Source organism: Cyprinus carpio, chromosome A7 (assembly GCF_018340385.1).
Source record: "Cyprinus carpio isolate SPL01 chromosome A7, ASM1834038v1, whole genome shotgun sequence".
Lineage (NCBI taxonomy): Eukaryota > Metazoa > Chordata > Actinopteri > Cypriniformes > Cyprinidae > Cyprinus > Cyprinus carpio.
In genome coordinates, this window is record NC_056578.1 from 24,731,897 (window position 1) to 24,748,248 (window position 16,352).

At 37.3% G+C, this 16,352-nt stretch overlaps 1 protein-coding gene across 2 annotated transcripts in view; it reads right to left on the reverse strand.

The window, feature by feature from the left end:
• LOC109093752 (plexin domain-containing protein 2-like) overlaps positions 1-16,352 on the reverse strand; it is a 57,189-nt gene that overhangs the window by 11,652 nt on the left and 29,185 nt on the right. For both annotated transcript variants that reach the window (XM_042760572.1, XM_042760571.1), the window contains exons 2-7: positions 14,060-14,259; positions 7,436-7,582; positions 6,829-6,898; positions 5,146-5,268; positions 4,669-4,787; positions 2,654-2,753 (exon numbers count right to left, since the gene is read on the reverse strand). In XM_042760572.1, the coding sequence (XP_042616506.1) occupies positions 2,654-2,753; positions 4,669-4,787; positions 5,146-5,268; positions 6,829-6,898; positions 7,436-7,582; positions 14,060-14,259 (759 nt within the window). The remainder of the gene's footprint in view (positions 1-2,653; positions 2,754-4,668; positions 4,788-5,145; positions 5,269-6,828; positions 6,899-7,435; positions 7,583-14,059; positions 14,260-16,352) is intronic.

Genomic DNA, 16,352 nt, shown 5'->3' on the forward strand with positions numbered 1-16,352 from the left:
ACTAGTTTAGTAAGTAGTTTTATACTGCAAGTATACTCATAAGTTTTCTTTAAGTGAACTTTACATCATACTTTAAGTATACTATGTCCCTATTTAGGTTTTAATTTGTATATATTTTGTTATATGAATATCTGAACATACAAAACATCCAAAGAAAGGACAGGGTATCTGCTTGTAAACAAAAACATTTTATTCTAGCTTCATGCATTCTTTTTTTAAACAGTTTAATGTGGGTAAGTTTCATAAAAAAATTTGATTATTCAGAATGATAATCAAAACGTAGATGGAGTCGATCAACACCCCAAAGCTTGACTGTAATTATTACCTCTTCATCGGTCGACATTTTATTCCATAACGTTACAGTTTTGATGCTGTTTCATGTCAGATGATCGTGTTAGATCACATGTGTTAGTATCTGTTGTTTCTTTTTCTTCTTCACTTGTGTTTTTTTTGGAAATGCTTTACAGAAGATGTGTACTAGCGCCCTCTACCGTATAACTATGAAAACACAGATTCTAGAAGCACAAGTATAGCTCAAATATATTTAGACTTTTTATAAGTCAAGTATAATTAAATGTCATTTTAAGTATATTTCTGAGGAGTACATAAATTGCCATTTCTGAGAAGTACATAAAAAGTAAACTAAAAACATACTTTTCTATTTTTAGTTTAAAAGAAGTATACTACTAGCACACTTGAATAAACTTATTTTTCGTAAGGGACCCGCAGTGTTTGATGACTGATGATCCAAAAATAAGTTTGACTATTCAAAAGAACATCAGTTCACAAATAAAACATACCTGAAATCTAAAATCTGTTACTCTGTTGTTGGCTATTATTTTGAAAACATGAGATACTGTATTTGTTGTTGTTGTCTTTGATAGTCTAAGTAATGTTTATTTATTTATTTAACCTGGAAAATGTGTCAGCATTAATTGTAACTGGAACATGAATTTACAAATTAAAAAAAAATGCCAGTGTTCAATTGGCGTTCAAGCACTGACCAATGCCATCAGATGCCGATGGGGTAACAGAATTTTTGGTTGAAAATTGAAGGTGTTTTCTGTTGGTTTTCATCAGCTTATGTCTGTGAAGTTTTAAATTGGTTTTAGTGAACTATACATTGGTTATTCAGTACTCATACTCAGTCTCTAATGCCATGAATCCCTATGACACCCTAGAAGACAGAATAGACTTTTCATAATTTAAATGTATTGGTTGATAAACCTACATTATGTTGATGTGCTTCATCTGGAAGTAATTCAGTATATAATAGTCTTTGATTTAAAGTTAAGCCCGCCATCATCGACACACACCGGATCAAATGCTTGATATAACTGCACATATAGATGCATCCAGTAATGCATCATCTACATGACTGGTAGCTGAATTACCCAAAAAGCAGTGAAATAGAAAATTGAATTAGAATGAAGAGAGGGTGGGTAGTGTAGCAAGATGTGTGCAGGTTTGATTAAAATGACTACCAAAACTACCCTAACTCAAGCAACAGAGAAATTGTTTTAAAATATCTAAAAAAAAAAATGGTTTCTTGCTATTTAAAAGGCTTATGAATTATGCAAATCACATTTTGATTTAAGTTTACTGATGTTTACAGGTTTGTGTAAAAAGTTGGGGTCACCTCTGTATAAAACATTGTCCTTTCTAATATAGTGAAATCAATGTGTTTGTGTTTATGGGTGTGTATAAGGCTTTTCATGTGTCACTTCTCTGGATGAATGTGTACGGTAGGGAAAAATCTCTCTGATAAAGTGAATGTGTGTGTGCAGCTGAGAAAGTATCCATCTGACCTTGCTGAAACCAACATCGCTGGAGTATTAATACATAAAAGAGCAGCTAAACTTTAAGACAGGAAATTGTAGCTTGTTCAGTGCAGGCTGATTTTCTCTTCCTGTGGGTAATTGCAATTCTTGCCCATGGGGTGTCACAAAACCCCTTGGTAGCATGCTGATAATGCCTGGAGATATGGATGTCTGTGCTTATGCATCTTAAACAGTGTTACCTGATGAGTCTCCAGACACTAATTAGTGAAAGAGAGGCGAGACCCACACAGGCTATTACCACTCTCAATCACTCCACCTCAATCACTCCAACTCTCTCCTTCCCCTCAGAGCTGTCTCTCTCTCTTTCTCATATTGTAACAGACAGACACAATGATGCAAATCCTGCCCTTTCTCAGCAGACAGACACAAATAAACAAACACAGACACACATATGCCCGGAAAGAATAAGCTGTCATGGAAAATCATGAGATTCTATTCATGATGTCCTGACAGCAAACGCCCTCCTGTTCTCTCCCACACTCACTCACTGCCCAACTCCATACATATTTATCTGCTAAATTTGTTTCTACAGCGCAGCCGGGTTTGGTCCTGCTGGGCTCACTGTTACTATGACATCAAAGACTTTTCCTGCTTGGCACACCAGACAACAATCAGACAGCTTGAGAAGGGAGGAGGATGGAGCTGTGAGATCATCCCAGAGTTAATCGACTGTCAGAACAAGCATACTCCAGGTTTCTGATGGGCTGAATAGCACCTGCCAAATTCAGTCATCAACTCAAATCTCCAAAAAACACACACTTGGAATACAGAATGCAGATTGTTTATTGGTGTTATGTGCCACGTTCACTCACTGGGGATCTGCTGAATCTTATGGACCACCACAAAGGCATCAGACAGTCCAACCTTCACTGGATGATTGACAGAGCTGATCTTTGCAATCTGCACTGGTACCTGAAATAAAAGCACATCCTAGTTAATACATCCATCATTGACCTGAGGAGGTGAGGTTAGACAGCTAGATCGAAAGAAGGAAAGCAAGCAAGAAGGAAGGAAGATAGGGAGTGAGCAGAGCAGACATGGGGAGAGGGAGAAGTGTAATTCAGTTAGGAAGTTTGTGGGCTGAATATGATTTCCAATAATCAAATAAATCTCAACAGCATTTACAAGAATGCCATCTGACTAGAGGGATAAAATATTTCTGTATATATTTCTGTCAGGATTCTGTCACATCGGTCTAGTTTATTCCTGGTTTTGTCTTTTGTGACAGAACCCTGATACTCCTGTCATGTCTTGTTTTCTGCATGCCCTTTTCCCTTTTCAGTTTCAGTTTTGTGTTGGGGTTCGGACACTCGTGCTCTATGTTCTGTCTTGTTGTGTGAGCGTGCGATTTCGAGTTCGCTTGGGCTGTTCGCTTTCCTTACCGCATGTGATGTGGTGTTCTGTGTAGCACACAGTTCATGCTTATATCAGCCATGTGCTTTCATGTTATGTTTTGTCTTGTGTAGCACACGGCTCGGGTTTACCTGGGTCGCATGCTTTCATGTAGTCATGTTTTGTGTGAACACATGACTTATGAATCTTCTCATTAGCTGCATGTTCATGTCTTGTTTAAAAGTTAAAAGTTAAAGTGATGTGACATACAGCCAAGTATGGTGACACATACTCGGAATTGGTGCTCTGCATTTAACCCATCCAAAGTGCAAACACACAGCAGTGCACACACACACACACACACACACACACACACCATGAACACACACCCAGAGCAGTGGGCAGCCATTTATGCTGCGGCACCCGGGGAGCAGTTGGGGGTTCGGTGCCTTGCTCAAGGGCACCTCAGTCATGGCATTGCCAGCCCAAGACTCGAACCCACAACCTTAGGGTTAGGAGTTAAACTCTCTAACCACTAGCCCACGACTTTGCCCATGTGTTCAAGCACATGGGGTTCGGACAATCGTGCTCCATGTTCTGTCTTGTTGTGGCTTTGTGTGAGCACATGGCTCATGTTTTGTTTGTTTCTGTGCGCCATGTATCTAATGTCTAACCCCGCCCACCTTGTTACCTGATTATTGGCTCAGTTGCCCTACTTGTTGTCCCTCATTACCCTCCTTGTTTGCTTCCTATTTATTCTCCTTGTGTTGGCAGTCCTGTGCCAGTTTGTTGTCTAATGTTTGCCATTGTGTTTCCTGCCCTGTACTGCCTCCAGATGCCAGTTGTGTTTTTCCCCCACAAGGTAGTTGTTTTGTTTCTGTTAATAAAGAGACCAAACTTCCTGCAACTGCGTTCTTGCCTCATCCCTTCCACAAACCCTGACAATTTCTATCTCCAACGTTACATATTTTATTTATTTATTTTTTATTTTATTTTGCATAACACTAGTAAAGTGCATAACACATTTGCATATATAAATACAGATAGATAGCTGGGCTAGCTAGCTAGCTAGATATGTATAAATAATATACACGTACAGAATCGAAATATTTTAAATGTACATAATAAATACATAACATTATGTACATACTAAATTATATTTAAATATAATATATAACATAAAACTATAATGTTAAAAACAATTGATTTATTTGATGATTAAAATGGATTCATGCATTTCAAGTATGTCACATTTGATTGCACTTGATTTGTGAAACTGATGGAATATCTTAACTGTACTGGTTACGTCATTTTGCCATTCCATGGTACCTGACTATGTCTGTAAGTGGAAAATTGAAAAGAGAGTGACACTGACACAATCATACAAACTCTGATGGAACAGGAAGTAATCACAGAAGAGCCGTGTCACAGACAGGGAGGGAAACAGAAAACAGAATGAAAGACATATGGAGGAAGAAAAAAAAATCTATCAGACCTCTTTGTAAGCAAAGACAATTCGCCCATCACTGTGTAATGTAGCCTGGAAGGTGAAACTTCCTTGATTATAAGAATCCTGGAGATGGACATGATCCCACTGGACAACCAAAGCAGTTCCTATGAAACATATACATATTTAAATAATATTTAAATGATCTTTTATACATTAGTGAGAATATATTTACTACTTATATTCTCTACTAAAAACAGTTTCAGTTTCTGATCCTGTATGCCTCTAAATAAGAGCATCTTAAAAACAACATGGTCTATAAAGTGACACATTTGATTTATGGCAAGTCAAGGTACAGTGTTTTTGAAGGGTGTGTGCATGTGAACATTGGTAGGTCTGACCAATTTCTGACCAATATATTTTTCCACTACATATTTCTGTCAGATAGGACACCCTCAGTCTCCCTCACTCACATATACTGTATACACATACATACACACACAGTCCAGTGCATCTGTCTCTTACCATTGTCAAAATAGATGACAGTTGAATTTCTGGAGAGGCTGGGGTCAAAGTTTGCCATAAGTGGAGCGATATATTGTGTGGCTGTCAACATTCGGTGAACCACATCTCCTGTGTAGATGAACCCTGAAAACACAACACAACCACACACAATCTATAAACCTTTACAATGCAAATTCACAATATAGTGAAAACCACTCTATTTGTTTATAAAAAAGGTTTTGTTTTTGTTTTTTGTTTTTTTGGCACCAATGCATAAACATGTGCTTGTATTTCTACACTTAATCTCTGTGGTCTCCTCCTTTCTCATCTATGCATCCTGGCAAACAGCCCTGGCCTGTCTCCAAAGTGATTAATACTCTAATTAGCCATATAAATGCCTCCTTCCATCCCACTCACAGAAAGGAGAGAGGACCTTCCACACATACATAATCTAAAATGTGTCTTCAACATTTGTCTGCAAATCTCAGCACAGGAATTCAGCTAACCTGGACTATACTGACCAACTTTGCTTACACAGAGCACTTAAAAACTCATATTCAGTTTAATTACAATAAAATAATTAAGACAAAACCAGGACTCACTATTATTTGACAAGAAAATTACAAAGAAAAACAAATCTTTAAAAATGATTTATTATAGCAATGTGCACACTTATTTTTCCTTACTTGTCCCTATTTCTAAAGCATAGGTGTCCTCGAAGGTCCAAGTAGGGAGCCACATGGTAATAATTTGAGGAGCATGTGTTGTGGTCAATCTGCCAGCCCATTTGATCAACATGAGGACACCACATCAAATTTCAATTATAAGTCTATTAAATACCTATAAGGCACTTTATTTCCACTTCTCAATTTTTTTTTTTTTGCCATTTTTACTTAAAATAAACCTGATGTGAGAACAGGGAGACAAATATGATCGGAAAAAAGCGTATTCAAACAAATCGGTCGCATCAAAAGCTAAATCCACTGTCCCTGATCTCCGGACTCCTGTCCTAGTTACCAAAGCAGTTTTTTCTTTAGCAATTTTGTCTGATTGATCCAGACAACAAAGTTAATGCATAAAGCCTTGATGGGCTGTTTCCACTTAATGTAAATAGACACTCCGATTGTAATTATTTAGCAAACATTTTCCTGTGCTGTTTATTGCCTATTTTTAAGGCAGGAAAGTACCTCTTTTACCACTGATACAGTGCATGATTTTTCGCTCCTGAGAAAGCATCACTGGGACATTTAGATCACTTGTGTTTCACTGTTTATAACCACAGAGAGATGACTGATGTGATTATAGGGAGAAATTATATGGTGGTTTTCTCTTTCTATCTTTCACTCACTCTCACTGCTTCAACTGAGACACATTCCAGCAGCCAGTGAGTCACATGAACCACCATCATAATAAAAATCCCCATGCCCTGATATCTACAGCATGCACGGCCAGCTGTAAGAGGAACCTCCCACAGCCGATAAACACAGCCTGATCCACTAGAACAAAGTGACTCACAGTCAAGCTCTTATGCCTACAAGCAAGAACCAATCAATTATATATTCCTCTTTAAGCTCATATACATCATATGTTCTGCTTCAGCCATATAATACTCATATTGCATGTATGGAGGCAGGCAGACGATCTCTTATAGCCTCATCATTGGTTGTGCGGCACACATCACATGCAGGAGGACAGTTCACTTACCACCAGTTGCAACAGTGATCTCTCGCAACAAATGCCCATAAAATGGAAAATCAAAGGAGAGATTGACCCGCTGAAGATGGAAACAAGACAGAGTTTAGCTTGTGATTATAAAAAGATGTAAACAATAGGCAGAATCAGTATAAAAATATTAATCAGAGAGAGAGATAGAGAGAGGGGCCATAATTCAAATAAAACATACAGTAAGTGTACATCTAGACGGACTTTATGGACTCATTCCGTGGTTGGCTAAAGCAAACATAACTCTGCTAATAAATTTGACTTCTGTCCTAAATCTATGGTGCGCTTGTCCGCTGTGGTTTCTTTTGTTTGGAAATGTGAGGATATCGCAGTCTGTTCCAGCAATGGGATGGTGACACACCAAAACCTGATCCCATTTCAGAGAAATGGGGCATTTGAGGATCAACACTTGGTCTGTTACTTTCATAATCCACACAAACAGACAAACCCAGCTGTTTAAGTTTTTTTTTTAAATGAACGTGAACAGTAATTGTTCTTAAATGTAGTGATTTCATATCATTTGCATTTCATAAGATGTCTACTGCTTTCTATTTGTGTGTGAGTGATGAATGAATGAATGCTGTCTTACCGCTGCTTGTCGGTGTGTGTTGGACAGGATGCCATGAATCTTCACATTATCCTTCTCCATTTGATCGATATTTACCCATAATTCTTTGCTCATAGGGTCACTGGGGCCAAAAGTCTTTGAGGTGTAGTAGTTATGATCTGTGTCCTCCTGCAGGGAAATATCAAACAGCCAGCCAGTCACAATACTTACTTCACTTTTTGGTGAGCTATCGCTTTAATCAACTCAGAAGAAACAGCCCAACACAATCTATATTTGTTTACTGTAGGCTTTTAACAATCATGGGCCACAAGCCCATTCTGATTTTCACATCACAAACAAATAGCATTTCAGGTCTTTCAGTATTTAAAAACACCCCAAACACTCTCCTGAAAAAAATAAAATAAAAAATACAGTCATGTTTACAAAAGGCTGAGCCAGTCTTGGTTTTGTTTATATGTATTTTCAATGCTGACCACATATTTATGAGGTACACTAGCTGGGTTTCCATCACCCTGCTTTTATGTGCATTTTGAAGTATTGCATCAGAATCGAGTGATGGAAACGCTAAATTTCGAATAAAAATGCCTTAATTCGCGAAAAAGTTTTTACACTCGCTTGAGGTGGCTTTTGACTTGTGTGAAAAAGGGTTAGTGTGAATAATGGGAGATGGAAATGCATTTTGCAAATAAATTCCTCTAAGCGCATCAAAAATGTCATGTGACTTTGCGCTATGGGATGGTAAATCCTGACTAACCAGCGGACCGATCAAAATCTGTCATCAAAGTATTTCTGTATAACTGTCTCCCAGAAACTGTTAAACGACTGCGTTCCCAAACAGCAGCATCCACCTCCGAAAGCAATTACTGCTTTCATTGTGTTTCATCTGCTCATTCTAAGTAATTTATTATAAATGGAAATTATTATATTCAGTAGCTTCTCCTACTTTTCTTAGTGATGTATAGTGCGAGTTTATCAGGAAGTGACGATTTTGTTCTCTTTGACTCGTTGGATGGAAACGGTGCTTCGCAAATGTGTTGTGCGATATTCCAATTTTGCGCATAAGTAAAATTCACAACTTTGGATGGAAACCCGGCTACTGAATTGAGCTTTGATCAGCATCACCTGTATAGGTGTCTAGCCTTTGCCTGGGAAATATGATGATATCAAAACTGCAAAAGGGTCAGCTGAGTTCTTTAAGCCCAGATCTCCCTATCCACTTGATAATAACAAGTGGAAAAGAACAAAGGGTCAGTCATTTCATCAGCTGGGTGACAGAACGATTTGAGAAAGAGATGACTGAGTGATTGAGACACAAGGTCATGATAAATGAGGCACATACGTTTCGATAAGTGTGGAAGTATGTGAGTGTACACATACTTGCAATGAGATGTTCTTGGTATATCAATTTTTAAAAAAGTGACTAAAAACTTTGATGTTTTGACTAAATGAACAGTTCTGCAAGTTACATCTGCCCAGAAAATGGACGGAAATTCTGAGTGCCAGCAGAAACACGACCCATGACTGCTGATTAGTAACAGCATAATGCTTTGGACAGGGACAGAAGAAAATGATCAACTAAGAGAAAGAAAATCAACTCAGAGAAAATGTATCCCTCAAATTACTGACCATTATATTTACATTTATTCATTTGACATACTTTTATCCATTTTTCACAAAGGTTATCACCAGTGATCCAATTATTATAAATGTGTGGGTTTTAAAAACGAACCAAAATTAATATTTTGTCTACCGATTAATTTAATGCGTCATAAAAACACTTGCTCACATGACCAAGGCTATGAGTGTGACATGATTATTCATGATTATTCCTCTTCAGCTGTCATTGTCCTGAGAGAAGAGCAATGGACATGACACTTAGAGTGTTAATGAAATCATTCTGGCTTGACCTTGTTTACTGAGCTAGGCAAGGTAAATCTGTCTGTAAAACCCTAGGAGGAAGAAACTTGATCAAAAATGTCTGCACTGTCTTATCAAACACTCTGGCACTGAAGAATTTCACATCGAATTATATAAATAACACAATTCTCATAAAGAAAGAAATGTGTCAGAGTTAAAGAGAGGTGAATATAAGGTACGTAATCTTTGACAGTTTAATTTCTTAAAGGGGTCATATGATGTTGCTAAAAAGAACATTATTTCGTGTATTTGGTGTAATGAAATGTGTTTATGCGGTTTAAGGTTCAAAAAACACTTTTTTTCATATAATGTACATTATTGTTTCTCCTCTATGCCCCGCCTTTCTGAAATGCATTGATTTTTACAAAGCTCATCGGTCTGAAAAGCGAGGTGTGCTCTGATTGGCCAGCTATTCAGTGCGTTGTGATTGGCTGAATGCCTCCAGCGTGTGACGGAAATGTTACACCTCTTAACATACTGTGATGCCGTGTGTCCCGGTGCAACAAGACAAAAACAATATAACCCATAATAAACGAGGCATTTGTTGCATCCAGTGAGGACATAATTGCAGATTATGATGACTTATACTGTCTTTTTATGCGTTGCGTTGTGTATCGCACTGTGTAAACATAAAACCATGTCTGCATTTGTGATCAAAGAAGCGACAAACAACAAGCTCTACTCTACACTGTTCAAAATTGTGTAGTCTGTGGCAAATTCTTTAAATATGAAATCTTTCTTACAGACTGTGAGTCAGAAGTGCCAGACTGTCCTTGCAAAGTTGTTATTGCCCCACTTTATAGAAACCGTCATTGTAGGCTACTCTTCCAGGAAACAGTCCTTGTTCTCCTAAAATGCGCTGCACACATTTGTATATTTGGGTTGAACTGTTCTGGAACAGTGTTGTAAATACAACTTAACCACTGATTTCTAGTTGTGTCCTCTTTTGGATGGAAAAACAAAGTAGTTTCGCTTTCACAACGAAACACACAGCGTCTCCACGACATGGCGGTGGCAACAATAATACTACAGCGAGAATCAAAGTCACGCCTTCTTTCTTTGTGTGAACATTTGGCTGGTGTTATGCAAATCTTCCCACACAGTGACGTAGATATGTGGGGGCATGTTTGAATGTGCCATTTCTTTTATAAAGAATATCTGTTTGGATTTGAGACTTCAGTCTTTGCAACAAAACTAAACTAAAGCAAACTAAAGCCTAAAAGCCTAAATTAAAGACGTAATCAACATGTGGGGAAATAAATTCAATACTGAAAACATGTGCATCAGGTTTTTCATATGCCTAAAATGACCTCATAGATGTATGTACAACTGCTCATTGTGCTCACAGGAGTTTAATTAGCCCGGCCACTAAGACCAGCCCACTAAAGTATACTGTATAGCTGAATTTTCAGCAGCCATTATTCCAGTCTTCAGTGTCACATGACCCTTCAGAAATCATTCAAATATGATTTGGTTCTCAAGAACAAAATAGAGAATCATAGAGAGAGAGAGAGAGAGAGAGAGAGAGAGAGAGAGAGAGGAAGGCGTGAAGCAGGGCGCCAAAGTTGTGGGAGAGAAGACAGGATGGTGGATCGACACCTGTGCCACACCTGTGTCTGGAGTCCCACAGAGGAGGTCTGGAAGGACCTGAGTGACAACAGTGAAAGGTGAGAGAGGACCAGGCCTGGGACTCTACATTGTGGTTTTGTTTATGTTTATGCAGCATTTAGCTGTGAGACAACTATTGTTTTGTTGTTTGTTTAATTTGTTATTAAAGTTAAATATTGTTAATAAAGTTTGTTATTTTTAAGTCTCAGGACCCACCAGAGGGTTAAGACCCAGGGTTTGATAACCTGTGTCCTAAGCAGAGGTAAAAAGAGTAAGAAAATATTCTACTTAAATAGGGATGTGCTGGTATAAAATTTTCATGTTGCGATTAATTGCTAATGATTTTATCACGGTATACTGTATTATCACGGTACTGAAATTTAGTTTCAAAAAAGTGGTCATAATTCAGTATAACAGGTTTAATAACTTTTTTTTTCTAATAACAAAAATAACTGAACATTTAAATACAATAAAGCAATACACAGAAATGTATAAAGTGAAAAAATTTACACAGATTAAAGTGCAAAAAAACAATAAAGACCCATAGGTATCACTTTACAATAAGACCTCATTAGATAACCTTAGTTAATGCATTATCAATCACAATTAGAAATAGCTACATTTGCTACAGAAGTTATTAATCTTTGTTAAAGCTCATTAAATAACACAGTTGCAACTTTCGATTTTAACAATGTGTTATTTAATATTGGAATAGCTAAGATTAATGAATGTTCAGAAGAATTTTTCATTGGCAGTTTATGTTAACTAATGAATTAACTAATGTTAAGAAATGAAGCTCTAATGTAAAGTGTGAACGAACAATAAAGAATCAAAACACTTTCAAACAATATCTAGGGCATGTTGTAGTCCAGATGTAGTAAAATGTAAAAAAACAAGTTTGAAAATAAATAGCCTATTAAGTCTAAATATTTAAGTATTTCGCGTGATGAACACCATAGCGAATACACAAATCTGAATGGCTATTTAAATCTATTTAAATACGTTTTAGAAAGTAGCACAGCTGCTTTATTTATGGGGTTTCCAGGGTAAGAGCTGCATTTTCTGCAGTTTAGCGCCATCTGCTGTCAGAGAGTCAATGTGCTTTCATTCAGTGCGTCTCTCACGTGTTCCCCATGTGCTTCTCGTGCCTGCTTGTTTACATCAGATCGCACACGTGCTTTTCAAGCAGCATACAGCGGTGTTTTGCATTTTGACCAGTTGATGGGAAAAGTATTCTTAAAATGCATCCCAAATTCTGAATAATTTGTAATGTATAATTATTCACGGTATTTAGAAGTGCCCACGATATCAACATTGTGCATATTCATTACCGAGTGGATAATCCAAGTGGATGCTGCACAAGGGTGGTGGTTGAGGAGAGACCCTCCCACATGATTGTAAAGCGCTTTGGGTGTAAGACAATACACAATAAAGCGCTATATGAATGCATCATTCATTCATTCATTCATTCATTCATTCATTACCGTGGTATATGCTTTACCGAATATGGCACATGTCTATACTCAAAGTACCATTACATTACTGAAATTTTACTTTAGTACAAGTAAAAGCACCAGTCTAAAAATCTACTCAAGTAAAAGTAAAAAGTAGCCAGTTTAAAATTTACTCAGAGTAAAAATTACTTTTTTTACAGTGGGAGGGAGGCAAAAGGGGGATAGGCCAAGAGTGTCAAACTCAGTTCCTGGAGGGCCACAGAACTGCACAGTTTAGATATTACCCTAATTAAACACATCTGATCCAGCTTATCTAATCATTTAAGGCTTATTTGAAAACTACATGATTTGTGTGTTGGGGCAGGGTTGGAACTAAACTCTGCAGGGCTGCGGCCCTCCAGGAACTGAGTTTGACACCCCTGGGATAGGCCTATAAATCTCAAACTAGTTAATTTTTAATTAAAGGAATTAGTTATTTAGAATAATAAGACATTTGGGCTGTTACCAGGGAAATTAAATCAGTATCAACAAAATCCATCTCTTCAATGCAGAGGAAACAGAAGCTTCATCTGGTCAGGAAATGTCATGCCCCTTACCACAGCCGCCTGTGAGCTTCAGTGTAAATACTGCGTCAAAATCAAATCAATTGAGCACGATTTAAACCTGGATGATTGTAACCACTCTAAGTTTGTCTGCCTTGGAAAAGCTAGCGTGTCTCCGACATAGTGATAACACTCATTGCCTTCTCTAGTGCAGCTCAAGGTCTCATTCCATTCTTTGATCTTTGTGATATCACAAATCCAGGAAAATATGCATTGTAGTCCAAACGAGTTGTTCGATGTAGTTTTTGAAAAGTGATTTCTGTTACATAAAATATCTCCTTTTGAAGTGGAATTTGAGCTTTGTAACTTCTTTTGTAACTTTTGTAACTTCTAATCTGCTTTGCAGATCTTTTTTATGCTCAAACAGCAACATTACAGACTAACTAAAGTTGAAAAAGTGAAAAAGCAAAATAGGACCCCTTTAAATGTGAAATTAAAACTGCCAGCAGGTGGCAGCAAGTCACTGTTAATAAGTGAGTCGTTGCAATTGAACCGAATCATTCAAACTGTTGATTCATTCAGGAACGAAACACCGTCATTGCTCAGAGATACAAAACGTAAGTGCATCTTTCTTGTGATTTTAGCGCCAGTTTGTTCTCCAGCCCATTATTTACTGCAGTAGTTTCCAGGCAGCGAATTATTTATTTATTTATTTTTACTCAGTAATTAATTTGTTTTAAAATGTAGCAAAGTACAACACTTTAAACAAAATATACTTAAGTAAAAGTAAAATGACAGATTTAAAAAAATACTTTAAAAAGTAGAAGCACACAAAAAGCTACACAATTACAGTAACGTGAGTTAAATTCGTTACTTTCCACCTCTGGTCCTAAGGTCTCATGACACATTTTCTAAAAGTTGTCCTTTTTTCATTTGAGCTTAATTTTGTTTTAGATCGCTGTGTGATATGTGAGACGCTGCAAAAGATGCAAGCATAATGATCAAAAATGTCCGTCTAGCATGTGTTTACATAGGAAAACAATGAAAAGTAGCGCAGTGGAATGGAAAAAGGCATGAACGGCCCCTTAGGGAAAATTTATATTTTGTTAAAGATTAAAGGCTACCATTATTTGGGAGCTGTTGTCTGCATCGTCATCAGTCAGTATACCAGGTGAATCCTGAGACTCAGGCTTCAAACTGTCTTGACTGGCTTTGTTACTTTCCATTGGAAGGGGCCCCGTGAGAAGCCAGCGTCTCCTCCTCAACAGCTCCACAGTGACATCATCATCCTGTGACCATCCCCGAAGAATTGAATAAACAGCTCCTGGAACAACACAAAACAACAGTCAATCCTATGAGCATGAGAACATTTTGACATTACAATTACAAAACACAAAGCTTCATTTCAGAAGAAATGATGCTAGTTTCCTTTGAAAGTGAAGACAGAAATCCCTCTTCAAAGCTTCTTACTAAAAAGGTTAACGGAGGTCATGAGAATCTGATCATTGCTCAATTATGTCAAATCCAATCCAGACAAACTCATTTGTCTTAATACTGGCACTCACAATTGAAACATTACACACACTTATGTATTTTCATATGGTTTATACAGACACAAAAAGCATAATTTTTTCTTTATTCTCTCTTTCTTTATTCTTTGTTCCAGAATAACCTGCTTAACTGTAGTCGTACTAAAGCAGATGGTACAGTGTACTCCTGACACCTGGTTTAATGTTAAACTGAGGATTATGTTATGATGATAACTCCAAATGGTTTCTGTGAGAGCCGAGGGTGAAAAGTAAAGAAATGGTTTCAACTGAGCCAAGAATCTCAGGCCATCCCAGTCTGCTTTTCTTCTTCTATGGTCTGTATATCACTCTTTATGTGCCTAATCTCTTTATCTTATTCACTCACAAACATAAACAGGGCCAAATTCTTGTGCAAATCAAGACTCATGTGATCAGAGTTTAATTAAACCTTCTGTTTACTTTGCTCTCTAGTCCTCTCATTGGAAATAAAGATGTGAGAGATGATGGGAGTGTGTACGCTAGAAATCAGGGCGACTGAACAGCCAAAATGGGAATCACAAAAGCAATTGATATTGTGATTGAGCAGACTAAACAAAGGGGAAATAGAAGAAACAAAAAGGAGAGACCAATGATTCACCTTGGAATGTGGGTTAGCGCTCTCCAAACACCAGCTTAATCTAATCTAAAAGTCCAATGCGGTTGTCTGTACAGGTTTAGTCATAATCTCTGTGTTTTTAGAAGCTGAGTTCGAGTGAGGACAGAAGCAGTTTAGGCCTCAACAGCTTGGGTTGATCTTCATTCACATTCCACACAGAGATGGCTAATGTTTGTCTAACGCTTAAGAGATAATGAATGCTTAAATACATAAAATCTTTCCTGGAGAATACACAGTAAGTTAGCTAGGAATACAGCAGTAAGTTAAGTAGAAATACATTTAGCATATATTTGTTCTGTACAAAGGGATGGAGGGACAAGAGAGACAAAAACTAGCAAGAATAATTCTCAATTTCATGTCTACTACTCATTATAGCTTGCTTGCTTGGTTTGTTCTGTATATAAACACTTCTGATTAGCATGCAGCATCTCCTCTTGCCTGAACCAGAGCTCACACTCATCCTTACTTGCTTTGAGCTTCTGTTTTCTAGAAACAAATCTTAGTTAGTCTCTTATAAGATATGCATTTAGGATAATAAAATATTTAACTCTGATTGAAAGATTGAACCATTTGTACTCTTCAATAGTTTTTTTTTTTTTTTAATGTTTTGTTTGTCTCTTATGCTCAACATGGCTGCATTTATTTAATCAAAACTACAGTAAAACTTTAATATTGTAAAATAGTAATACAATTTAAAACAAGTTTTTTTAAAGGGGTGGTTGACTGTTTTTTTTCAAGGCTTGATTGTGTTTATCGGGTGCAGTCTAATATGTGTTAATGCTTCGTTTTTTAAAAAACGCATTATTTTTCACATAATTTACCATTATTCCACACAGATCTGTCCCTTCTCTGAGAAACACACTGATCATTTCCTTATTTTATGAAGTCTCTAGTATCTAGTGTGTATCTAGTGTGTTGTGATTGGCTAAACCGCTCTTGTATGCGTCTAAACGTCCAGCCTCTCACCTTACTGGCATGTGCTTTGGTTGTATTGTTAACAACGGCATCGTTAATATCGCTCATCAGTTTGAGCCCAATTGAGAAACAGAGGATATTATTGAAGAGGATCATGCAGAACCTGTGCCAGCACGGCTTTTAATGGTAGGCCTAGGTTTTTTGTTTGTTGTTGTCTCATACTTTTAGATACACTGTTACACAGCTTTAATGTACGGCAACTGCACGCGCGTCTATGTTTAACGCTTCTCATAGCTATGTGAAAATAAGTGTATAATT